Genomic DNA, 25,760 nt, shown 5'->3' with positions numbered 1-25,760 from the left:
CGCCCAAGGCTGTCGTCCTGTCCTTAAAGAAAAAATTCATGAAGACTTATCGCTCTGCGCAATATCCCCGCCACTTGCCGTCGCCCACCGCGCTTCAGCAGCGCTTGCTACTTTTAGTGGGGGTCACGTGGAAGTCGCCACTGAACCACACAACAGCCTTGCATTAAAAGTCACAACGCTTGAAACATGCTTCGATATTCGGCATTTCGTGTATTCTCATCAAATTTCATTCGCATCATATATGTACGCTATGAAGCTCAAGTTTTATCCATCGAGGCATGCGTAGTTCTGGTTCAAGCTTTGAGGGCCAACTCGTCTGCAACCGCGCTGTGCATGTTGCTCTATTTTCTTTGTCCAGAAAGCGACACGGACAGTTAGCTGTTGTATTTATGTGGCCGAGATTTGTGTCGTGGGCGGCTGTATCATTTACCGCCTCAATCTCGTAAAGCGGAGCGAGCAAGCATTGTGGCATGCTCACCGATTTTTGAGATTAGTGACGAGCGTATGTGACTCGTTGGGTGGCGAAAACCTTGACGACTTTGCACAGCGGATGCAAAGAGTCTAAACTATTCTCGTCAAAGCCGGAGTTGCTCAGAACATCACCACCTCGCGGTCGGCTTGGGATGGGGCTGGCCGCTGACGGCAAAACATCGGGCGACGCGTTATGCCTCGCACTGTCTGTATGTACCCATTATCTCGAGGAAGTCAAGTAATTGGGGCTTTGCGCCCACGTCCTGCGGAACCGACATTAAAACTACCCCGGCTCGATGATTGTATCGTCATCCGTGGCCTTCACTTGGCCAGAGGGTTCGCGTGGACCGTCACACGTTCAATCCGTGGCGGCTCTGAGGACACGGCTGCCACCGCAGACGATGAATCGCCTTCCTCGCCCTCCTTGTTCATGGTAGGTGGCGGCCCTGACTTGGGCCGATGCTTCTTGTCCACGGGCACGGCCTCGATCTTGTCCAGCGTCTCAAAAGACGCCTCGCCCAGCAGCCGTCCAAACACCGTGTTGACACCGTCCAGGTGTGGCGTGCGTGCAAAGGTTACGAAAAACTGCGAGCCATTGGTGCCTGCAAGGCCGCTGCCGACCGGCGGCGCGCCCTTGTTGGCCATGGACACGATGCCCCGCGCGTGGTGGCGGAGCGCGGGCAGGCGGATCTCGTCCTCAAAGGGCTGGCCCCAGATGGACGTGCCCTTGTCCTTGTCCTTGTCCTTGGAGCCCTTGTGTTTGGACGACTGGGCCGGCATCCCTGTCTGGGCCATGAAGCCGGCGACGACGCGGTGGAAGGGCGAGCCGTTATAGTAGCCCGACGCACAGAGAGCCAAAAAGTTCTGCATTCTCAGTTAGAACGGCGGCCGCGTAATTAACAATCTGTAAAAGAAGGGACAAGCATGGCGGCCTACCTCTGCGGTCTTTGGGACACTTTCGCAAAAGACCTCGATCTTGAGATCGCCCACATTGGTGTGGAGCGTGACCGACATGATTGCACAAAACGTAAAGCAAGACTCGACTTGGATTGTAAGAAAGGAAAAAAAATGCGCCTTTTTGCAACCCAAAAGTGCCGGATTGTACAGATGAGCGAGGAAGGCTGTCGCTGGCCAGTGACGCGAGGGTGCACTTTGGAGAGTGCTGCAATGCCATCAATTGGCATTTGCTGTCCACCAAAAAAAATAAGCGTGCAACTTTGGAAAGATTAGTCATCAGGTCCATGTACGGGACCATCCGCCCCTGTCCCATCTTTTGGATCTCGCATCGCCTTGTTGTTTACTAACAGGAGTGTAGTTTCACGTCTCCTCGGCATTTCCCGTATTTCCCGTACTCCTGTACATCGTACATTTTACATTTTTTATTCATTATGTTCTTCATCACGAGAAATTGCACCAAACGACCAACCAAAGCACAAAAAAACCGTCGATTCAAAACAGACGCTGTCGCTAAACATCATTGGCGCATTCTCGTATAAAAAATGTCTGTGTGGCTTTGGAGCTATTTTTTGAAATTGCCCACGCCAATAAACGAAATAATACAACCCAAATGGCTAAACGTAGACTCCTTTAATAATCCCACAATTGCCGCCTGGCGGCTTTTTGCCAGCCATTCTTCGCCCGCTGCCTGAAAGCACTCGTAAAAGAAACATGCTGTGAGGTGAAACCCGACCCAACCTTTGACCACGTTCTAGAGCCACGGGCCTTGTTAGTAAAACTCTGCTGTATGCCAGAAAAAACTCTTCCGTGTCAGCTACCCTCGGGCTGCCCCTGAAATACACCCTTCTCTATATTGGCGTAAATGTCTGGATATTTATTGCGAACACGGTCCCGCAAATCCGTCGGCTGGCGGCTGGCGAGATTAAAACTGGGATGCCGGTGGATCTTGGTCCAGGCCGGTCCATAGATCTGGAGGCCCTCGAGGATCTCCTTGTCGTCTTGTTCTGTGAATGGCCGTCTCTCGCGGCGATGCGACTTCTTGAAGGGCCCTTGGATGCCCAGCTTGATCATGTCTTCCATGTTCCGCCGGTGGACACGCCGTTTCCGCATCTTGGGCTGGTCTGGAGACAAGGCTGAGCTAGGCGAGCCATCTTGGCCCTGGCTGTTGTATGCTTCGAGTTGTTCGTCGGGCTCAGTCAATATGTCTTCTAACGACAGACTTGTTTTCGATTTGCCTTGGCCAGACGCCGTAGATGGCCCTGGTGTCGACGACAAGGGCGTGGATGCGTCTGGCGGAGAGGCGGCTCCCGACGGATCGTTTCGGCTCAACTTGCCACGTAGCTCTTCGGGGCAGCAAGTACGGAAGCGGTCTTTCAAGTCACCTGCTGTGCGGCTGCTGAACTCGAACTCTGGGTCCTCCAAAATGGCCGTCCACTTGCCAAGTCCATGTCTGCTCACACCAATAAGCAGCTGATTGGTCTCTTCTTCTGTCCACCGACGACGAGGCTTCGTTGCACGCCGTTTCGGCTTTGCAGAGTTTGTTGAGGATGCTGCTTCTGGAGAGTCGCCGGCTTCGCCTGTCGTCGATCGCGTCGACCGTGGTGCTCGTGCTGGACGGCCGGGTACTGGTGACTTTTTGGTCGCCTTGCCCATTTTTGGTGACACGTCGGTGGCAGACGACGCCGAAAAGTGCCGTCCTCCCACCAGCGGGAGCGTAGACGAGGACATGCCCATGGCCTCACCCATTCTATCGTGATCAGAGACCATGTGTAGCCCACCTCCAGAGAGCATGCTGTCAAAAAGATAGTGGCCGCCGCCGCCGCCAGTGCTGTTCCCTGTACCTCCACCGCCAGAGTTTCCTCCGTAGTCAGCATTGCGGTTTTTCGACTCGTCGCCATCATACTCGGCATACGCGATAGGAGGGAACACGGCGGCGTTCGGTGGCGGTTCGTGCAGGCCGTTGATGATGGGCGGAAAGACCTGGTTCAGAGAACCAACTTGTTGGCTCGACTTTTGTTTTTTCAGTGGTTGCGGTAGTTGTATTAGTTCATCTGTGTGTGGTACAACGTGTGGCCGCTTGCCCATATGCGAAGACGATGATGACGACGGATCGTCTGGCCCGCCTGGAAGCATGAAGGGGTCGACCAAGCTGGCTGAGCCATCGCCAAGGAACATGCGGAGCGGACGGTTCGCCCACCCGCCGGCGCCTCCGGAACCACCCAGACCAGGCTCATCACCGCCGCTCGAGGGCGAAAAAGCCGAGTTGAGTGTTGAATGGTTCAAACCGGCTTGCTGGTGATGATGTTGTTGTTGTTGATACTGTTGCTGCTGCTGCTGTTGAGACTGCTTCCCCGCCGACGACTCGGGCGAGTTGAGTTCTAGGGGCGGAAGCATAAGGGCTGCGGCATCTTCGTGGCTATCCGGGACGCCAAGAGTGCTGTGTATCGAGGGTAGATGATCCCTGTCGTCGTTCACATTGAGGAGGTGCATTAGCCGCGGCTCGATGGTGGCCATGGTGTTGGCAGCCATGGTGCAAGAGGAGGGACATCGGGGTCCCGTTAACTCATGGTGGTCCTTGACGGAGAGAGAAAGGGACAAGGGCAAAGTGAGTAAAAAAATGACGTGAATCAAAGTGAAATAGAAAATGCCAAGCAAAAGTGAGAGAGACGGGGGCTAGAGGGAGAAGAAATAGAGGTGAGCGTGAGAGGAGGCAACTAGGTGGCAGGGAGGGAAAAGGGAAAGGTAAATTAAGAAATAAGTGGAAAAAGAGGCAAAATGGTGACAACCCAAGAGTCTGGAATATTAGACTACTAGGGTGACAGAGGGCGTTGACAGTCCACGGGTGGCCTGACGAAACTCTACGTAGTATTAATGGCCAGTGGCTTCTTTATTGGCTTCGGTTTGGCTCTGATGCTTCAGTCTCGTCCCACTGCGTGCTGCCGGTTGAGATACGTTCGAGTTCGTCTCTATGCTTGTCGTCGTGCAGAAGGCTGGCGTGGCGGTTAAGGGTTGACCGTGCCTGTGCAAGTTGACGTCGAAGTTCCGGCCGAGGTCGATTATAATTGCGGCTTTCTTTCGTATTGGCAGTCGTCAATATTGTCGTCGTGGCTGCTGGGTGGCTCTCTCCCATTTGTGGGTTCCTGTGCGTTGTACATTCCTCTTTGCACTTCTGGACTTTTTCCTCTTTGGCTCGTTCCCAGCTTCCCTGGTCTTTCCAACCGAGACTCCAATTCCCGGGCAGGACCCGTAAGACACACCGCCAACGCGCGCACGATAAAACAAAAGACGGAAGGAACGAAGGGGGAGGGCAGCAGAAGGTGCAATCAAGGCAATCACGGTGCATCAACTGCTGGCAGTCGGTCTACCGAGACAGGAAAGAACGACGCTGTGGTCCATGAAGAGACAATGATAGAAACTGAAAGGGACGTGCCTGCCGTCTCTGCACGCTGAATGGAAACAATATAATAGACGTCCACGCTGGCTACTGCCCGGACTCGTTCGCAGTTCGCAAGCAAAAAAAAAAAAGAATGACAATGCCATACAATGCGAGGCAGCGACAGAAAAAGACGGGTAGTAATAACGCCAAAACATGGGAAACTCGAGAGCCAGGGACAAATGTATAAACCACTTAAAGTTGAGAAAAAAAAATAGAGCTACATCCACCGTGCACTAATATAAAGCGCAAAATGGGCGAAAGGTCTAGAACGTCCCCGTCCTCCTGGATTTATTCCGTAGCTGCGATAACAATTGAGGGGTAGGCAGACTAGGGACCCAATGAGCCAAGAGGGGAAGGAACTACCCACACCCACGCTACAAAGTATTACCACTTGCAATGGGTTGGACATACTTGGGGAAAGAACCAAGGGCATCACGCCAGGAAAGACCAACCAGAGGTACAAACCAAGCTTAAGGATGGCAACTGAGGAAGAGGACCAGTAGAGCCAAATCGACAAAGCGGGCAGGCGCGAGGCACATGATTGAGTAGCAGGCGAGCACTCCTTCCGAGGGAAGTCGTAAGACGGAGGCATAAATTATGGCGCGTGGCCGGTTGGTGAGAAATTGAAATTGGCATTTGCTGCATCGTGCAGGTTGTTTTGTGTCCTGTGCATGCTGCCAGGTGTGCTGACTTTACGATCTTACGAACTTGTCAGGCTTGCTGGTGCTCTGCAGCGTCGTGGCCTGGCTTTTTGGCCTTTTTTGGCTTTTTGGCCCATGCCTTGGCTCTTGTCCGCAAGTAGTCGCTTCCCCGGGCAGCGGGGGGACCTTCCGTTTTGGCTCCTTCAATTTCCACTCATGTGCTGTGAGCGCACGGGTAGTGCAGGAACGAGCCAAGTGCATGCCCCTTTTGTCTTGGCTGGTCATGTCGACCCAAGGCCAGGCCCAGACTCTTTCTTCCTCTAGTTTCTGGAATTTCTTGGATCCACTACCCGTCTCTGCCACGACACACCCCGGTGTGCCGTCAAGCCTTGTGTTGTGTCTGTGTGTGAGTCTCTCTGTGTGTGTGATTTCTTTTTTTTTCTTCACCCGCGACGTTACCGACAGTTAATGAGGCTGGGGTGCTGCATTATGCGCAGGACCCGTTGTTAGAGGCGAGCTTAATTTTTGTCTGGGGTTTGGAGTTGTTTAGTTGGGGCTGGAGTCGACTTTGAAGATTTGAGTTCCAGCGATTTCAGGATTTCTTTTTTGGGGTTGGCACCTGTGCGTTTTGCTGTGCTGGCGCATTGCCCGACGGAGCAGGGGGTTTACGACTACGGAGACAAGCATTGACAGAAGGGGGCGCAAGAAATAGAAAAACCCGTCGAAAACCGGAGCACACAGAACGAAGCACGTTCGCTTCTCCTGAAACAAGCCAGACCAACCAGCATCGCCCTGCTGCAAGCCACAGCTAAAAGAGGCAAAAACGAAGTAGAACAACACATGACGACAACAGCAAGAATACGCAGAACCAGAACGTGCTAGGCTGGACCAACAAGGCGAAGCCCAAAGGAACAGAACGCACCCACACCCAAACACACCAGAGACTCGATCGATCGGCTCCATTGCATCGACCATGGCGTCCCGTCTCCCGACCATCCCCCGGTTGGTATTCACCATCATCGAGCCTATCTCCCTGTGAGTGGCTAACTGTATATTCCGAGCCCGCGACTTGGCCCAGGGACTGGGCCTGGGCCTGGACCTGGTGGTTTTCCGTCGTCGGCTTCCTTTTACATCCATTCCTTCTGCTAACGACCCACCTCTCTCTGAACTTAGCATCGGCGGCTGTGTGCCTGCATTGTTCGCGACCGATTGGTTCGTCCGCGAGCAGATTCCAGATGTGCCATTGGCCCCAGCCATTGGCCTTTCAGACCAGGCACGCATCGTGGCCCAGCAGCTTGGGAACGCTTATGGCCTGCTGTTTATGGTCGGCGTCGCAGTCCTCTACACCAGCACCGAACTGAAGGTCGTTCACAACTACCTGGTAGCACTATTGATTGCAGACGTAGGTCATGTTGGCTTGACCATCATTGCTCTTGGTACAGAGCGGTTTGCTGCCGTCGGCGACTGGAACGCCATGACGTGGGGAAATGTTGGGTTCACGGTATGTTTTATTGTTTTCAATACACTCTCACACGCTCTGTCTGTGTATCTGGCATCACGTATATTGTGCACGGTGAATCCGGCTTAACGTATCGTCGGCCCGAGCAACTTTTCGTGGAAGAGGCTGCAAGCATGCAAAGAGGCGGAGTGAGAAGGTTACCTATTCCTTTACCGCAAACTAATCTCCAATGTGCTAGACCTTCCTCGCCGTGATGCGAATTTCGTATCTTCTCGGTCTTTTTGGCCAAGACAAGCCCACAGCTATTCCAGCATCAGAGAAGAGGAAGTGAAGCCATCGCTCTCACCAACCGCAGCGCCCTCGTCCCCCGTCCACTCGAATAGTGCTCAACGGCGCACAGAGACACATATTGTGAGAACAGAGTCGAGACAAGGTCTCTCCTTGATTCGCGTCGTTTGCGTCCCTATCTTACTTGTCTGGTGTTTTTAATTCCTGCTCATGCTGTTTCCCATCGTACTCTTCTCACCACAAGTCATTGCTGATCCACGTGCTTGGTATGTTTCTGCACGCCGGGAGTACGCGGCGCATATCGCTGTCACACGAAAGGGTGGTGGTCTCGAGCAAACCGCTTGATATTGACGAGATTGGCCGGCTGGAGTATCGTTTTCATTGAAAATTGAATCTTCGAGAGTGTCCCAAAAAGGCGGTCAAGGAGTTTGGGGTACTGGCGAGAAAGGCAGTAAAGGTTAAGTGGAACGTGTGTCTCTCTTTCGGCGAGTGCCCATTGAGAGAACAGACAGTGTTGGTAATGGTGATGAAGTGGTCTCGAAAATCCGGGATATTGTTTTGTGATATATGCCCGTTCATTTCCTCTCCCTCTGTTTTGTTTCTTGGTACACACCCTCTTTTGCTTGGCCCCCTTTTTAATTGAATTTCAACGAATGGCCAGTGACATTACCGTTTGTGATACCACACGTGAGGCTGTTATTCTCAGTCGCTACTTACTATCCGGACATGGAGCATAGCTTCTGGTTGCACACAATGAGATTGAACTGGGGATAGGAGACCCAAATGGTGTTACAAGGCACTACGGTTTCATAACAGACACCGAATTCTGCGATTGTGCATGAGGACAGCAAGTGAATGAACCAAATACGGTTTTCTTTTTGGCGAGGTTGCCGAACGACCAACCCCCGCTGCTATCGGTCAAACTCTGGGGATCAAGACATTTTGAGGGCCGAATATGATTATTCACGGCGCACAATCCAGCGGCAGACCAACGTGACACATGAAAATACGGACCCCACACGCCAATTCGGACGAACTGAATTATACTGCCTGGTTCGTGGAGTGTCTTTGCCACGGAAGGAAGAATGGTGGCGAACGCAGCTGCAACTCGAAAGCTGGTGAAGGATTAAGCTATACGAACAACACGAACGACATGAGCCACATGAACGACTCCGGATGCAAGTTGCAGACGCGCAAAGCACGCCCGGGATGGTTTCACACCGGGCACCCTTGAACGACTCACAGAACACGCCAGAAGCAGGCAACCCCCAGCAACAGCCTTCCAGCCACACCATGCGATACGATGCAACATCTTGTGTCTCGTGTCTGCTTCTTTTTGTGCACTTGTCTGCCCCAGTTTCTCTGCGAGCTGGGAAGGACAAGGATGCATGCAGACCGGCCCAATTGCGGTGGGCGTATTGGAAAGTGGCCGGATGGACGGCTCATCTTGTGCGATGCCACGCACGTCGTGTCTGCTCCGGGGCCGAGGCTGCTCCAACAGTATTTGGAGGTCCACGGCCATGCCAATCACAGGTATCGAGTCCAAACGAAATGTCTGTGGACGTAGCTCGTTCAAGCACTTGGAGATATTTAAAGATTCCTCGCTATGAAAGCCAAACATGAGCCAACTGCGGACGCGGCCCCGTTTGAGATCCAGATGAAAATCAGATGAGAATGAACCAGGCAGGGCCAAAACAAGGTCGATTGGCAATGCAGTCCAACTTAAATATAAGAAGAAATGTATTAATAGCTAATAGCCTACAACGTGTATGTTGCACATCCAGGCACTTCCGTTTCAGCGATTCGCCTGATTTAATGCCGAGCTGCAAAGGTTTCCAGCGCCACAATATGACGTTTCGTCCGAAAATAGATTATGGAAATAACCCATCCGGGCACAAATGTTCAAAGATTGTAGAAACAAGAAATTAAAGTTGGAATATCAGTGTGTTTGGCAATGGAGAGTTGAAGTTCAAATGATGGACCTTTGGGGTAAACGAAAGTGAGAATATCGCAATGATTATTCATATCTATCATCACAACTGCCCAGTTGCTGTGCTTAAAGCGTGCTCGCCTTTAAGCTGTCGGAGATAAGACCCTATCCGCTCTTTCCTCAAGCTAGACGAGCGATGACAGTTTCGCCTCCCCGCAATTGCAGCAAGGGTGGGCCATAACGCGCCATAGATACGATACTGCTCTCGCGGAGTTTGGTCCAGCAAGAGCGACCGGCAATAGCTCAATGAGCTTAGAAATAGGGAGGAGCACCTGAGTCAGGTGTTCGTTTAAGAGGCGTTTTTGCAACGAGGAAAGCGCAACCCAGATGGACATTTCATTCAACCAGGCCATTCTTCTTCCTCTCACCTGTTTTTGGCCTTTAATACAAATCGCTGTATTTTTGCTTCCCCACGATTTGTTGACGACTTCTTTACTTTCCCTTCACTCGATACTCCGCTTGGCCGCCACACGCACGTCCGGAGTTGATTCCGGATTCAGGAAACGAAACCCACGCTCGCACTTTTGCCGTCGTTCCTTGACCTCCGATCAAACCCTTGCACACACTCAATAACTTGCTCACAAAGCTCTTGGGCTGCGCATTTTGTGGCGCTGTGTGTTTTGTGTCTTCTTTGCGAGCTTCGCAAGCGTGAAACGGAGTTGTGCAATACACCGCCCGCCCCAAGCTTGTCCAACCCTATCCAAGACATAACGACATGTCAGCTCCGCAGACCCCAGGCAACGACAACGGCAACGGCAATGCTGGCGCCGGCGATAGCGAAAGCAATGGTGCTGCCCCCTCTGACGTCTTAAATCTTCTGCGACAGGCATATCGCCTGCGTGCAGGCGGCGCTGGCGGCGAGTACACAGCCGTACATGGCGAGTTTGGCGACGACACCAGCCACAGACTACTCGACGACGACGACGAAGAGGAAGATGACGACGACGACGAATACCATGGTATGTGCCGTACGATTTAAACCGGTCGCTCCGATTGAGCCGTAGTTCGAATAGCTCTAACTGTTCCGTATAGATGCCGAGGACGGTCCCATGCACTACGATATAGAAATCGAAGAGGTTGTCGATGAAGATGAGGAGATTGTGGGCGATGGTGACGAAGAGAACGACGACGAAGATGACGGTGAAGAGGAAGAGGAAGAGGACGAAGATGACGAAGACGAGGAGGAGGACGATAACGACGATATCGATGAAGGTGCGAACCTATGCCCACTCTTCCTCTAAAGCTGTTTATACTAACGTGACAGGTCGCCCGGTACCCTACTTAACCCGCCGGCAGCTGAATATCATGCTACAAGGAGAGACGCTGCACAACGTCCTCTTGAGCGTGACCGACTGGGGTGGTGGTTTCGACATCGACGCCTTTACCAACAGCCGGCGGCGACGACAGCAGCTGCGTGACCCGAATAGATTCCCCAAGGTGCCGAGCGAGGAGGGCCGAAAGCTCATGGACTCGGGCGTGTTCGGCTCGACGGAGCGGCCGCGCAAGGTCTACCCTACGATCTTTGACAATATGGCCTCCGACAACCACTCTCTGCATACCAAGATCGAGGCCAGACGGCGGCCCGTGTCGCTCCGGCTTTTGGACCGTGAGCTCGGACTTGGGCAGACGCAAGCCGACCGCACGCTGGGCAAGAACATGATTGCGCAGAGCATGGTGCCTTCGACCGACGCCGACATGGTATTGAGGTACGAGGCTCCTGTGTACCTGGGCCAGTTCTCGGACGACGGGAACTTCTTCTACAGCGCCACCAAGGATTTCCGCGTGCGGATGTACGACACCTCCAACGTCAACGAGTGGAAGCACTACAAAACCGTGGTGCATCCGTCGGGCCGCTGGACCATGACAGATGCGTCGTTGAGCCCAGACAACAAGTGGCTCGCGTTTACGTCCATGATGCCCAAAGTGTGCCTCGCGCCGACGGATCCCAACGACGAGGGTGAGCCGTACCTTTTGGACCTGGCTGGCCTCCCTCGGGACGACACCATTGGCGATTTCTACGACTCGTTTGCCATCTTCTCCGTGCGGTTCTCGGGCGATGGCCGTGAACTGGTTGCCGGTACCAACGCCAGCACCATCATCGTATACGATATCGAATCGCGCCAGGTGCTGCATAGCTTCGAGGGCCATAAACACGACGTCAACGCGGTGTGCTTTGGCGACAAGCAGTCGCCGCATCTGCTATACTCGGGATCCGACGACGCCACCATCAAGGTGTGGGACCGGCGCAGCCTGGGCGACAGTCGGGCGGCTGGCGCCTTTGTTGGCCATTGTGAGGGCATCACATACATCGACAGCAAGGGTGACGGGCGCTACATCCTGTCCAACGGCAAGGACCAGACCATGCGGCTGTGGGACCTGCGCATGGCCATGAGCATGTCTGACTTTGATGCCAAGGACCCGGCCGCCCTAACACAGTACAGCTTGTACGATTACCGCTTCCAGCGCTACAACGATGACCTCTACTTCAAACACCCACACGACAACTCTGTCGTGACCTTCCGCGGTCACCGTGTCGAGCGTACGCTCATCCGTTGCCACTTCTCGCCACCAGGTAGCAGCGACGGGCGCTACGTCTACTCGGCAAGCCACTCAGGCAAGGTCTACATCTACAACCTGGACGCCACTCTGGCGGGCGTCATTGACGTGCGCGAGGCCACGCGCGAGACGCTGTCGGCGGTCGCCGCCGAGGAGGAGCGCCAAGCTGAGGCGGGTGGCCATAACAACACCGCGGAGACTCTCAATTCCCGCCAACGCGTGCGCCAGCGCCGCTATACGCACGGCCCGTTGTGTGTGCGTGACGCCAGCTGGCACCCCACGATACCCGTTCTTGTCGGTACGTAATTTTCCCCATACTGCCCATCTCTTTTTTTTCTTGGTTTGGTTTTGTTTGACCACGTTCCACCTAACATTTTGTCTAGCATCTTCGTTCGACGCTGAGAGTATGGAGACCGGCACGTGCTCGGTCCACTCCTGCGACATTGCCAAGGATGGCGACGCTGGCGGGCGCGAACACCGATTGTATGACGATCGGATGCGGCCGATCTCGTCCTGGCAGACGTCGGTACGGAACACAGCTTGGTGGGCCAACTAGAGTGATAGGATTCGCTCAAGACAGGCTTTCGGGGTTGGCTAGTCTCTCGGATCTTGCTCAGCTTCTCATATTCATATACATATATTAGAACACGTTTACCAGCAAGAATACAAACCATCCGTCATACTGTCACCACACAGAAAAGCCAGTCACGAGTCACACGACATGTGCAGAAATCAGGTCAAATCGAGTGAGAGTAAAAAAAGTGTGTTGCGCTATTTGATCAAAACTCCGGTATGCCTTCCTGCTCTTTTTATAGTTTGTTTCTCGGTCCATGCCTGCGGTTTTGTACACAGTAAAAATTATTACAAAAGCGAAGAGTGTGTTCCCGTCTGCAAGATGGGGGATACGGCCTCTTCCCTTTTCTCGACTAGTTTATGGGTGTTTCGCTTTCTTTCTGTTCGTTTTCGTTACGACGCGCGTCCGAGTCTTGCACATTTTCGTCAACAATCCGTGGTTTCGCCGGACTCTTGCGGCCAAAGAGGGACGTCCAAGGCACGTAGTGTTGTCCGTCCCGTGGCAAGAGACAGGGCATGTCGGGCCACGCTTCTTATCCGTCCACAATTCTCGTCGCGCGCTCCGCTTACGCGCCGCCGACCAGAATGTTGTTCAGTGGGATGTGCACTACGGCGAGACAAAGAGAAAAGTCAGTACATGCACAGCGTAGACGCGATTCGAGAACGTAATACAAAAGGAACGAAACGTACCCAACTTCACAAAGTAACCGACGGCACCCATAACGATGAAGCCGACACCAACAGCCTGGCTGATCTTGGCGAACTCCTTCGCATCAGCTATACAAGAACATTGTTAGCATCGTCGGCCAAATTTCGTCAATGTCGCGTGATGATGCGTCTGCATCTGTCCCAGCAGCGATGCGGCCGCTATTGCAGCAAAGTTCTGTCCTGTTGCATCCCCAACCAGGTCATCTAGAGCCATGTTCATCAAAAGGGGAGCGCGGCTGTCGATTCACGTACGCTTCTGGCAGCGGTTCAGGAACTGCATGCCATCCTTGACAAACTCCCGCGGGATGTCGAGAATCTCTTGGAGCTGCTCAGACATGCTGACGGCTGTGTATGTGTTGACTGGAGAAGCGGGTGAAAACAATAGAGATGGTCTTTGTAGCGAGGTCCGTCGATTGCTGTCGAGAAGGAATGGAAATGGTCGGTCGTGATGGATTGTGGAGGAAAGGAAGACAAGAGAAAGGGGCAGATTCAATAGCGGTTCAAAAAAATGGGTATTCGCGACGACCTCTCTTTCCCCAGCTCCAGCACAGAGGTCATGCCAGATCGCCCGAACCCTGCTATATCTAAATAGAGTGCAGTCCCCCTGCCCTGCACGTGTTTTGACCACCCAAATCTTGCATAGTGCGAGAGGAGGCTACAACGCCACTTGTTACAGTATACGCACTGTATTTAGCACGGTATTCTTGGTCTGCTTCTTGCAGTCTGCCTGCCTGCTTCCAAAGCTTCCCTAGCATTTTAGCAGGTGACCCACACACTGGGGCTTCCCCTTTGTTCCAGACAGACCTCCTGCCCTGTTTGACCAACTGTGTCGCGGGAAGCTCCTGCTTCCTCATTGACCACCCCAGTTTTGCTAGGAATAGTGCGTGCGTGCACTACGGAATTTCGCGTGTCTCTCGTTCTCTTCTCTTCGTCTCTCTTTTCCTTGCGCGCGACCTCTTTCAAACCAACTCGACTCGGCATCACAGCGGCCTTGTCGATTTTCGCCCTCATCGACTATTCTCGTCGTATTGAAAACGAGTTTGCTCTGCACTCGTGTTCGCGCCTCCCACGACAGTAGCCTACAGAGTAGCTGCCTGGTGCCAGAAGCTGTCGCAACATTCTATCATCCGAACCTTCATCACATTTCTTACCCCGTCGCATCTCCTCTATCACGAATACGGGAGCTGCCGTCCGGCGCTACGCTCTTCTATCTTCCCTCTCCTACGTCGAACAACCACGAACCATCGGCCCAGCGTCGACCGAACTCCAAACGAAGCTCCCGGGCCGCCCCAACAATCGCGCACTGCTGCTCCGGCCCGACAAAAGACAGACCATCGTGCTCTTGTTACTCTGCACATTCGCATCAGACTCTTTCCATCGCTTTATTTGTTTCGGCTGAACCACAGCTCTTCTCTTCTCACATATAACCCTGTACCAGCTCGTCCTGTCTACTGTCCTACAGAGCCAGACTGCAAGCACAGAGCTTCGTCTGCCGCACGTATCATAGGGCTTCCTTTTGCACTGAAAGGGAACTCCCCATCATCGTCCGTTTGTTATCGAGAAGCCAAGTTTCTTCGTGTCTAGAAAAGAAAGCACCCCAGGAGTGTACGTACCAATAGCTCTGTTCTGTCCTTCGCTCGGATTGTTGTCTCGGGTTCCTCATTTTTCGTCGCACATTTTTTGCTTTTACTTTTCTCGCTTTTATCTCTCGATCTTGGGGTTTCCTTCTTACTTGTTTGGCGCCGTTTCCTTTTGCTCTTTTTTCTACCTGTCGATTTATTATTATTTTCCCGATCTTGCAAGACACCGCACAATGGCATCTTCAGCAGCTGGTTGCGAAGATTACGAAGATGGGTGGTGCGCCAGCATTTCTTGTATCTCTGGTCCTAACCTAGGTTTCAATACAGTTTCGGTGGACACAGCAACTGAACGCGGCATCGCATAGCTCAAGCACTGTCTTTGAAAACTTGACATTTAACTTTTAGTTTTCTGCGTGCCTCCTTTAGGCACTGAGGGGTTTCTGAAACGCTCGACAGACAACACTACAAGGCGCTTTCACTCACTCTCCTTCCACAGCAAACCGACAAAATGACGACCGAAGAGGATTTTGAGATCGACATCTACGGCGATGCCAACGGCGACGATGGCGGCAACAGGCAAGACAACTTTGCTGGTGACGACCAGGACCAGAACCAGGCCACCAACAACCAAGGCCAAGGCCCCGACTACGATGACCAGAGCCACAACCAGGATGACCAGAACCAGATTGATCGCGCACAGGACTCGTCCAAAACAGAAAACCAGTCGCCGCCAGGGCCGACACAAGGTGTGAAGCGGAAAGGAAGCTCAGATGATCGTCCGATAGATCCGGGTGCCACGACGGCCATTATGGTTTCAGAGCTCAACTGGTGGATCACCGACGACGACATTCGTGGCTGGATTGCAGCAGTAAAGTGCGAGGAAGAGCTCAAGGACATTACGTTCAGCGAACACAAGGTCAACGGCAAAAGCAAAGGGTGAGTAGGACTGCCTCGGCTCGCCTGTGGTCAGGCCACACTTGCGCTTTGTTTCCATCTACATCGTTTACTAACTCCCTACCTTTCTTCCACCTTGCATAGGCAGGCCTACGTCGAGTTTTCGTCACAACAGGCCGCAACGGCCACCAAGCACCGGATCGAGTCACAAGCGACAGGCGAGTACCAGGCAGGACAGAAGAAGCATAGTGTCATCTTCTCGTCACCAGCCATTAACCCTTTCCGGACTCTGCCCAAGGACACCCCTGGCCGCGGCGGCGCACACAATTTACAAAATCGCAATGTGTCCAGCTCAGGCTACCAGGATCGGTCCGGCGGCAACAACAACTACAACAATTACAACAATAATAACAGTGGCAGCAGCTTCCGTGGCCGTGGCGGTGGCAATATGTACAACAACCGTGGCGGCATGAACAATCAGGGGGGGTTCAACCGGAACTTTAGCGGCGGCAATATGAATTCGTTCAACAACAACAACAATGCCGGGCCAATGAACTTTGGCGGAAACCCCATGGGCGGCGGCGGCTTCAACGGCAACTTCCGTGGCAATATGGGCGGTGGCATGCGCGGTGGCCCAGGAGGCATGCGCGGCGGCCGTGGCGGCCCAATGGGTGGGATGATGGGCGGTATGGGCGCGGCCATGGGTGGCATGGGCGGCATGAACCCCATAGGCAACATGCCCGGCGGTATGGGAGGCATGAATCCCATGGGCGGTATGGGCGGTATGGGTGGTATGGGTATGGTCGGTGGCGGGATGCCGAGTACGTTTTCTTCACTCCCTATCCCCATGCTTCTTTTCTTTTCGTTTTTTATCTTTGTTTTTCTTTTGTCGAACTCTCACTAACGACTTTCCAGACTTCCAAGGCATGCACCCGAACTTTACACCCAACTTCTTTGGTGGCGGCGGTGGTGCTGGCGGTGCCGCCGGCGGCATGGTTGGCAACCAGGGTGGCGGCAACCAAGGCGGCGGGGAGTGGCAGAACCCACACGGCACAAAACGGCAACGCCCCGAATGATAAGCGGCGTATCACGGCACGCTGGTGTCACCTTTAGTCGAAATTGCTCCGCCGTTCTTATCCGCCTCGGGCTTCCCGCCCAGTTGCTGTCCTTTCTCCGTTTTCAACTGCCCATGTATTTCTACAAAAGCATCCGGCAGGTATGGCTGGGGCACGGGAACGAGACGTCTCGTCGTCGTCTAATTATCTCTTTTTTTTCTGTTTTCTTTCACGGCTGTCATTCATGCCAGGTTGTGTTTCTACTCTTGTCCAGGTTTTCGTCTCTTAGTTTGCCGGTGTCCTACTTGTGATTTTTTTCTGCTGTGATTCTATTCTTTCGCACCAAGGTTCCTCTTTTCGCTTCTACCAATTTGTCTTGCTATATATCTTATTCGTATTGTTTCCTGCTTTCTCAATAAAGCCTTTTATGTTAACTAGCACCAGCTTGTGCCGGACGAGAACCAAAGTACAAAAGTCCGAAACAAACATGCACAGTGTCTTGGCCGACATAATGTGCATCAGGTCCATATGTCGTACGGCTACCAATGCGGAGGTCTACCCCCCTGGCGACGCACAGCAAGAATCGCAATGGGAACATGACATCGGAGTGTACGTCGTACCACAATAGATCTCACCACGTTCCGACAGCTGCATAGAATGCAACTAGATGAATGAAACATCATCAAATGTCCCTGACGGGTGGAAAACTCGCTCATTCTGTCTCAGCATCCAGGGACACGTTCCCTTCACTCCGCAAGACAACCAAGACGATATGAAAAGCCATTTATTTGTATTCTCCGAGACTGGCCCGCTCTGTGTTTTTTCGAGCCTCACAGCCCCGGTCTTTAATACGAGCCTTGTGATACCATCCGTGCATTTGAAGGTGACCGTCTGTTGATTGATTAATCTCCTCAAGCAACATTGTCATCAACATAGGACACACAAGAGACACAATCATCATCAAGTACACCAGGTATGCAAACTCGCAGGCAAACTCGCAGCGTTGCCCACAACCGAAAGTAGAGGTACATCCGTTGTCAGCAACAGTTTTGTCATTTGCAAAATGGCAGGAAGGAGGGTTACGTCCTGTGCCGTGCAATTGGCACCCCACCGAGTTGGTCCAGGCCTTAATGCGTGATCGCTGTTGGCGTCTGGGTGCCAAGGCGATGGAGGATTGAGAAGTGAATAAGGTGAGCATGTTACGGTTTTGTCGGCTGTGCCTTCCTGCAAACTTGCGCTCTGTTTCGAATGGATTTGCGGCAGCTTGGCGAGACAACAGCCAGAAGGAGAAGGAAGGAGCAATGGGGCGGCCGGTGGAATGAAAGACGACTGACAGGGTTGACATTGTAATTGTCTGCGACCGTTTTGGAGAAGGAAATACCAACGTCGCAGGCCCTCATAAGGTACAATGTCCCTCTGTATCTTACGTCCCAAGATACATTAAAAGCATCAACTGCACATCGAGTGTCCAAGAAAGGCAAGAGGGGACTGGAATCCACAGCTGTATGTGCAGACGCAAGGAAAGAGCCACAGTGGGCGGCCTGTCGACAATTCACAGCCTGGCGTTGAACTAGGAAACAGTCCACGTAAAAGTATGAGCACGTTTTTTTGCCGCTTTTGGAAGGATCCCACCCCGCCCTTCTCGTTGCTCTTGCCGGGACGAGCGGTCTCTAACAACCGTCAGGTTTTGGCGCTGGTGTTGGTTTGTGCTCCGTAAACTTGCTCACTTTGCCCGCAGTGTGGGACAAAGCGGCGGCCAGCAACAGCAAAAGGCTGGAAGGCCCTTCAAATAGACTCCCGTCCCAGGTTTTTTGGCATCCCATCGTGTTGTTCTTTTATTCTCGCCACGTTTCGACTTCGTGATCTTTGTTTTCCACTGTTTACTTGTACTTCTCGTTGCCTTGCCCTGTCGCTTCGTTGTCGCCGACCCGTCCCCTCGGTCGCTCCTTCCAGCGCAGTCACGAATCGCCAAGCACGCTTGCTTCGCGCAGCCTAAACGGATTCACTTTATCTGTCGCCAAAGCCACTCTACTCACCTCCTACTTTTTACGAGAGCATATTGCACCTGCAGCGGAAGCAAACCATACGACGCTCTTTTCGGTTCTAGAACGCGCGAGCGCAGTCTTATTCTTATCCTCACACCAAGCTGGATCCCCGTCAACTCTCTTTTCGTCACCAGCAATAACAGCCCAGGCTCCTTGAAAAGGGCATCGCTTCTTCCTCTGTACAGTCGTTGCCCGTTCTCTCTCTTCTCCTTTTCATCTCCCAACGACTTCCTCCACAAACCAACCGGCAAGATGATGGGCATGGACATGGGCGGCTCGGGCTCGGGCATGGGCAGTTCCAACACCACGATGATGACTATGATGTCCGTCTTTTTCACCGCCACCGACACCCCTCTCTACTCACTTACCTGGACCCCGAGCTCCGTCGGCTCCTACGCCGGCACCTGTATCTTTTTGATTATGCTCGCCGCGCTCTTCCGCGGTCTGCTCGCCTTCAAGGCCCGCGCGGAGTCCCGCTGGCTCGACGCCGAGCTCGAGCGCCGCTACGTTGTCGTCCCTGGCAAGCCTGTACTGTCGCAGCAAATCTCCCGGGACTCGGACGCCAAGCGCATGATACTGTCCGAGAACGGCATCGAGGAGGACGTCATGGTCCTCAAGAAGCGCCACACCCATGTGCGGCCCTGGCGCCTGTCCGTCGACCCGCTGCGCGCCCTCCTCGACACGCTGCTGGCCGGCGTCGGTTACCTGCTGATGATTGCAGTCATGTCCATGAACGTGGGCTACTTCATGTCGGTGCTCGGCGGCACGTTCCTGGGCAGCCTGCTGGTCGGCCGCTACATTGTGCTCATGGAGCACTAAACGGCCACAACCGATACGAAGCCGCACTGGGACACTAAAACGACATGTCACAAAGGCCGTCCCGAGAGACCACCGAGGAGTCACTGCGTCACCAAAGCATCGAGTGACGTCGATTCAGGCAACCGTTTGCGCAACAAACTAGCACAAGTTGTCGAGCCATCGCCAGGCCCTATCCTCTGCGGCTCGGTGGTTTGCATCTCCTGCGTCCAAGATGATCTCTGAACAAATAAACGAATGTTACGAATGGAGTTATATAAGACGGCCGGCGTTTAAGGGATATCAGGCGTTTCTTTATTTACCTTTTTTTGGTTTGCTAGTTATTATATCCTTTGCTACGGTATCGACAGAGTATATTCAAACAATCAATTTTCCTCACGCACGCTGATGCTCTTAACCGGATCTCGAACGTACAGGTACTTGCCCCATCCGTTTTTGTGCCGTAGGGTGGTGGCGCTAGTGACAAGTCTGCTTCTGTGCCGTGCAGAAATGCACGCAAATGTGCTCAACTCATGCGCAAAAGCAACCACTACGGAGTCCCTGGAACCAGCTACTGGGGGAGCTGCATGTAACCCTCGTCGGACTTTGGTACAGCCGTCTTTGGAGATTGGGGCTGGCGGCACCCGTGGCGGTAACTTTCAAAATGCAGGGCAAAACGAAACATTAAGTTACCAACAATTAAGCAGAGAAGCAAGAACTGGCCGGGAATGCATGATTGCCAATATTTGTGCGTCTCCTCTCCTATGATTTAGGGCGCCCTTTGCAAAAAGTCGAGAGGGGGTATTGTATGAAATCGAAGTGAATAATTCAATTATCATTATCGACGACAGTCACTTTCCTTGACCTATCTACGAAACCATACATTTATCTCCCTCGAGCTTACCGTCATTTCAGGTGGTAATCGAGGAAGAACCAACTCGCGCTGAGTGTAGCTATGCCGGGTGATCCTCCTCTTTATTGGCAGAGGCTCCGGCGTCAATAAAGCCTTGGAACCCGGCAGCCACGTTTCCAATCCAGGCCACACCGAAAGCATCAACCGCACCGTAGCCCAAAAATAAGGCGACTTTGCCGAACGGATGTGCCCGAGAGAAAGACGACTTGCCCATGACGGCTAGCGGAGGTTGCTTCCTGTCCGCATGGACTCTGATTATGCTCATTCCAGTTTAGCTGGCCTTTTCCATTTTCGACACAAAAACGCGACTGCGTTCGTTAACCAACTTTGGTATCGATGTGGACGGGGCCGATGGCAGGATCAATCGTTGGGTCTAGCCTCCGCAGGGCAAAGAGCGAGGTGACGCCCAACTACGGAGTGTACTCACCAACCAGGGCTGGGGCTCTGGCCCCGACCATGGAAAAAGAAAAGACGCGAGCCAACACCCCGGAACAGGGGACGACCTGTGGCCGTCCGTCATCAAAGCAAACATTAGAGATCTGATTTGTTTCCCGGAAATACGCAAGGGGCATATTATAGCAGACAAGGCCTCGGGAACAGGATTAAATGACCTTACAAGAATTAGAGACCACTTGTTAAAACATGCGACCTTCCGGATGAGGAAGGCCTGTCTTGTTTGGGTAATTTTCTCCAACTTACACGTCTAAAAGCAGTAATTCATTTGCTCGACAAACAAACGACTACCATCGAAACCTTGAAATGTCAATGACAAAAGCAAAGTGACCATGTACGTGTTAGAGTCGCTTTATTCGTCATTATTAGACCATTTTCATCCTCTTTTTCCAGAAACAGATCACCAGAGTCATGATTACCCGCACGACTACTGTTGACAGCCCGTCTCAACATCTCCTTTCCCACTGCATAGCTTTCTACCCCATGCCGAGGTTGGTGGAACTTTGAGTCCTGTTAAGCGAACAAAGTAGTAATGAAGGCAGATACTAGAAGGGACAACTTCTAAGCATCAAAGTCATCGCCACAGACGAGATCGTCATAGGATCTTGTATCTTAGGATGGTGCTACTATTGTACAGCAGCAATTAATGCTGATACTACCATGACTCCTATGGAAGACATAATACCCCATCCCTGTGACAGTGCTTCACCTGGCATCAGTTTTAATCGCCATGGGGTCAATGTGGCCTTTCATATCAACAGAATGGTGCGTGATAAACGCATAAGCATCGCTCGAGAGGCCATAAACCAGCCAGGCAGGAAGACCGGATGGCGAAACTCTACTCGGCTTAGTGACAGCGAAATGCCATGACGCGTGCTACTCACGATGTGCAACGAACTAAAAGTAAGCGTCGAACGATATACGATAGAATACATTCCATAAACGTTGATTCAGTAACTACGGTTGGTTAGGATGAGCACGAGAATCATTTGCGTCTGGCTTCCATTTTCTCCTAAACGGTATTGCATTTCGAAAACTGAGTATCTTTTTTGGAGGACAGAATACATGGTACACGCCGGCACCGGGGGGGAAGGGGTGGAGCAAGGAATCATAAAGCAGACGACAAAGCTGTAGCGAACGTACAGAAAACAAGGTGCTGCAAAGGTAAATAGACCGGCCTCTTTCCCTACCGTGCTATGCACGAAGGTGGGAGAAAAAGAACGATGCAAAAGGATAGAAGCCACAACCGTAACAGCAACAACACCGAAACGAAACGCAAAGAAACTTTGATTAAAGTCAAGTCAATAAAGTAATCCCTGTCGCGTATGGAAATAATTGACAGTAGGTGAAAGGTAAAAGGTAAAAACAATGAGTGAAAACATGCAAGAACAGCTGAGAAAACGCCGAACCACCACCAAGGGCCTCGCAAATCAGGAAAGGGAAAATGCATTATATGCTGGGTATCGGCGCAGCAGAACAAAGGTCCATGGAGGACAGGAGGGCGACGACAAAGTGAGGTGTAATATTGAAATGATGTTCTGGTGACAAACATCAATCAGGGCGTCAATGGAGCGAGGCCCGATACACGCACCGCGCAGCGGTCGTAGCGACTCAACAGCCAAGAGAAAGTTGAGAAGCCAAAGATGTTAAACAACGGCACCGTGTCGTCTGTATGACCCGCTTATGATTGGTGGGCCGAATGCTGCGGCAGAGCGTACTGGTTGTTACGCTGAACGTAATTGCCATATGCCAGAGCCTGGTTCGGGTCCATAGACACGTTCGGCATATATCCGGGGGCCATATGTGCGCTCTGGGGTAGACCACGGTTCTGCTGTGACGCGAGGTGGCCGGAGCCAGACTCCTCAGGGCTGTCGACCTGGTTGGGCTCGTCAACGCCGTTATCGCCGGCGGTCGTGGGTTCGGGGGCGTTGAGGCAGGCCTGTAGATAATCTTGTCAGCATGGAAAAAAAGAACATTCATTACGACGCTGGGCGCAAGACTCGGCATAGCCATGCAGGTGAACAAAGCACAATTATATACAGCCGGTGGCTTGTTCCACCTGCGTCGGCCTTGTCTGTCCAGCTGATAGTCTTTCGAGCAGATGTGTTGACTCACCTGAATGAGGTTCTTCCCCTCAGCCTTAGTGACGAGAGGTTGCAACTTCGGTGTGGTGAAAGTGTACACGAGGCCAGTTTCTGAGACAACAAGCAACAGGACTTGGGTGCCGGTGAGGACAGAAAGCTCGTATGCCTGGAAAGAAAGCAACTATAGTTAGCAAAAGAGTAGCAGGGCAAGGACGAGGAAGAGGACCTCCAGAGCGAACGCCAGTGACCATGAAGCCAGAAAGAAGCAAACACAGACTCAAAGAGAAAGGAGGACGCTAGGCGCGCAGACATACCTTCTTCATAATACCAGCCTTCCGCTTCGAGAATGTGATGTGACGACGAGACTTATCACTGATGAACTTGATCTCGATCTTGCGACGCTCGCGGCCGCCTTTCTCATCATCGTCGTCGTCGTCGTCGACTGCGCTTGGGCGTGGGCGTTTGGTGCCACGGCTCTCGGCCCCAGCATTGCCGTTACCAACAGACTGGGACTCCTCGAGGTCGGTAGGCGTAGCCTGGTCGTGCTGATCCACGATGTCGGCCATTATGGCGAAGCAAATAGGAATTCAAAGAGAATAAGGGAGAAAAGCGAACAGAGAGCTTTGCGACGGCGCGTACAGCAGTCGAGGAGAAAAGCAAGTGCAAACGAAGGAGGAGGTCGACTCGTAGGGAGGTAGGGCAGGATAAAGAGGGATAGGAAGGAAGAAAAGCGAGAAGCAGACAATGAAGGAAGCGTCACAAGCCGTGCGCGATGTATCACGAAACGGGAAGCAAAAAAAAGGTTAAAAAGGGAAGAAGAGAGGCAAAACAGGAGGGAAAGATCAACACTGGAGATGTAGTTGCAGTGGAGAGATGTTGGTTAGAGCCGTTGTGACGGGTCTATGCTGAATCTGGCTTTGGGCTGCTGAAGGGCTTGCCCGTGCTGTGTTATGCTTGCCGTCGCAGAACTCTGGCCCAGCCTGAATCGAGCCTGGTGGGAAGTCTTGTCCTGTTTTGGGAAGTTCCTCTTTTTATCTGCGGCGCGACACGCTCAGTGCGTTTCCAGATTATCACTGTGCAGCGGCAAAGGGACGAAAATGAGAAGAGAATGCGAGACAGGGGAACCTGAAAGGAAAAAGAAGTTGAAATACAAATGGATCTCGTGTGGCTTTGTTTTTGTGTTGTTCAGATGCGAGGTGCTTTAGGGAAGTTTTCGACCTCTTTGAGACAGAAAGAAAGCAGAAAAGAGTAAGAAGGGGTCGAGAGCTGGGGGGAGTAAATTACTTATTTGAGGGAAAGCGCTGTTCTCTTTTGAGGAAAGAGGGAGGGAGGCAAGTTTGGTTTTGTGGCACGCGCCGGGGAAGTGGGTGGGGGACACGTTCGCACGGAGAGGGAAGGAACAGCCCAGGACAAGGGGAACAAAGTGAAAGCGCAAGGTTGTTGACGAGCATTGAAATGAAAAAACGAGCGGCGTGGAAAGGGAAAAGAAGCTGGTAAGGATAAACCGGCAACGCAAGAACGAAGGAGCGAGCTAAACAAAGTGCCTAGTTTGGGAGGCGCTGGTCTTAGGGGTGCACGTCTTGCGACCGGTTGGTAAGGCGGAGGTTGGTGGCGGCTGGTCAATCACGTAGGACTGCTGCCCGGCAGACATCACGAGCACTAACACCTGAAAGAGGAAGTAGCGACCAAACCTCAAAAGCCTCTTACTCTATTCTTCACAAACACTCCAACCTGATCCAAACATTGGCGTAAACATTGTACATATACGCACGCAAATGAGGCAGCAGCTCTGGGACGCGTTTGAGAGCAGAAAGTGCAGGAACGACTGGCAAACTGAACAGAGGCTTGAGAGGAGGAATGTGCGCAGATGCTACTGGGCGATTTGCGTCGCGCCTGCCTCCTATTCTTAGCTCCAAAAAATACCACACTGGGTACGACATGCACACCCCTCTTTAAAGCGATAAATACATTAGCAGAGAAAAAAGCGGAGCACCTTACGCTTCTTTGAGGAGAAAGAAAACAAAGGCAAGCCTCGCACAGCGAAGGGAAATCCAAGGACAACAAATGGAGAGACGTTTGGAGCGAGGAGTAAAAAAGAGAACGCCCACTTGCCCAGCCTTGATGCAACGACGGCCACAGGAAAAGACATAAAAAAGAAAGTATTAAGCTTTCAAAGTAGGACCCCGTTGTTGTGGACGGGAAGGGATCCAGAGAGACTGGGTAAGAGCGATGCAGCCCAGACTGCATGGTTTTTGGTGACTATTAGCAGGTGTGGAATGGATGACAGACAACATAAAAGGGGGCTTGGTTCTTTTCGAAGCAATCCGCCCCCCGAATGGAAGGAACGAAAGGCGCGCAGCGGGTGGAACGAGACTGGATATTGACGCTGGCTGGGAAGAATGCGCTAGTGGGAAGAAATGCACAGGTGTTTGTGACAAGGTTGCTGTATAAGAGGAAGGAGCCGCTAGCAGTCAAGACATAGGAAATGAGAGAACGGCAGGACCAAGATAGAGAAAGGAAAGAGCAAACGGGTAGATCTGGCAGACACAATCGTCGCCGAGAAGGAGCAGTGGAAAGGAAAAAAGGGAAGCTACAACGGGGATTCATTCGATTTGATGGAGCAAAAGAGACGAGAGGTTGTTGGATTGGCTTTTCTTAAATGGGTTAGAGCAAGACAAGATTGGACGAGGACGAAATCAAGCCTGCGCAAATAGCATACGCCGGAATACTTTGCGTCGCTGTCAAGGATACCAGGGGCCTGTGTGCCGTGGAAAGCAGAGTCTGTTTTTTGAGCAATTCATACGGAGGACACAGAACTACTGGGTATACTTTTGCAGGAGACTAGGTGCAAGGGTTCAAAGG

The 25,760-nt window shown here is 52.4% G+C and overlaps 8 protein-coding genes across 8 annotated transcripts; 4 read left to right on the top strand and 4 right to left on the bottom strand.

Moving 5' to 3' along the window:
- Positions 1-792: 792 nt before the first annotated feature.
- Positions 793-1,485, bottom strand: SPBR_02022 (peptidyl-prolyl cis-trans isomerase-like 3; the record flags this gene model as incomplete). Its single annotated transcript, XM_040760331.1, has 2 exons — positions 793-1,335; positions 1,408-1,485. The coding sequence occupies 2 exons, from the start codon at positions 1,483-1,485 to the stop codon at positions 793-795; spliced, it is 621 nt and encodes a 206-aa protein (XP_040619298.1).
- A 753-nt stretch (positions 1,486-2,238) lies between these two features.
- Positions 2,239-3,957, bottom strand: SPBR_01563 (myb DNA-binding protein domain containing protein; the record flags this gene model as incomplete). Its single annotated transcript, XM_040759873.1, has 1 exon — positions 2,239-3,957. One exon carries the CDS (start codon positions 3,955-3,957, stop codon positions 2,239-2,241), a length of 1,719 nt encoding a protein of 572 aa, XP_040619297.1.
- Positions 3,958-6,478: 2,521 nt separating this feature from the next.
- Positions 6,479-7,156, top strand: SPBR_02029 (uncharacterized protein; the record flags this gene model as incomplete). The annotated part of the gene is made up of 3 exons (XM_040760338.1): positions 6,479-6,540; positions 6,679-7,006; positions 7,127-7,156. 3 exons carry the CDS (start codon positions 6,479-6,481, stop codon positions 7,154-7,156), a joined length of 420 nt encoding a protein of 139 aa, XP_040619296.1.
- A 2,801-nt stretch (positions 7,157-9,957) lies between these two features.
- On the top strand, positions 9,958-12,354 carry SPBR_01384 (WD repeat-containing protein 23; the record flags this gene model as incomplete). The annotated part of the gene is made up of 4 exons (XM_040759695.1): positions 9,958-10,201; positions 10,275-10,454; positions 10,507-12,096; positions 12,182-12,354. The coding sequence occupies 4 exons, from the start codon at positions 9,958-9,960 to the stop codon at positions 12,352-12,354; spliced, it is 2,187 nt and encodes a 728-aa protein (XP_040619295.1).
- Positions 12,355-12,937: 583 nt separating this feature from the next.
- On the bottom strand, positions 12,938-13,416 carry SPBR_02097 (uncharacterized protein; the record flags this gene model as incomplete). Its single annotated transcript, XM_040760406.1, has 3 exons — positions 12,938-12,978; positions 13,062-13,148; positions 13,332-13,416. The coding sequence occupies 3 exons, from the start codon at positions 13,414-13,416 to the stop codon at positions 12,938-12,940; spliced, it is 213 nt and encodes a 70-aa protein (XP_040619294.1).
- A 1,751-nt stretch (positions 13,417-15,167) lies between these two features.
- SPBR_01675 (uncharacterized protein) lies at positions 15,168-16,629 on the top strand (the record flags this gene model as incomplete). The annotated part of the gene is made up of 3 exons (XM_040759985.1): positions 15,168-15,595; positions 15,698-16,374; positions 16,469-16,629. 3 exons carry the CDS (start codon positions 15,168-15,170, stop codon positions 16,627-16,629), a joined length of 1,266 nt encoding a protein of 421 aa, XP_040619293.1.
- Positions 16,630-18,905: 2,276 nt separating this feature from the next.
- Positions 18,906-19,472, top strand: SPBR_02069 (copper transporter family protein; the record flags this gene model as incomplete). The annotated part of the gene is made up of 1 exon (XM_040760378.1): positions 18,906-19,472. The coding sequence occupies one exon, from the start codon at positions 18,906-18,908 to the stop codon at positions 19,470-19,472; it is 567 nt and encodes a 188-aa protein (XP_040619292.1).
- A 3,023-nt stretch (positions 19,473-22,495) lies between these two features.
- On the bottom strand, positions 22,496-23,464 carry SPBR_01909 (MADS-box transcription factor, other eukaryote; the record flags this gene model as incomplete). Its single annotated transcript, XM_040760219.1, has 3 exons — positions 22,496-22,753; positions 22,930-23,064; positions 23,213-23,464. 3 exons carry the CDS (start codon positions 23,462-23,464, stop codon positions 22,496-22,498), a joined length of 645 nt encoding a protein of 214 aa, XP_040619291.1.
- Between the last annotated feature and the right edge of the window lie 2,296 nt (positions 23,465-25,760).

This window comes from Sporothrix brasiliensis (genome assembly GCF_000820605.1).
Source record: "Sporothrix brasiliensis 5110 chromosome Unknown Cont18, whole genome shotgun sequence".
Taxonomy (NCBI): Eukaryota; Fungi; Ascomycota; class Sordariomycetes; order Ophiostomatales; family Ophiostomataceae; genus Sporothrix; species Sporothrix brasiliensis.
This window is presented reverse-complemented; position numbering and strand designations above follow the sequence as displayed.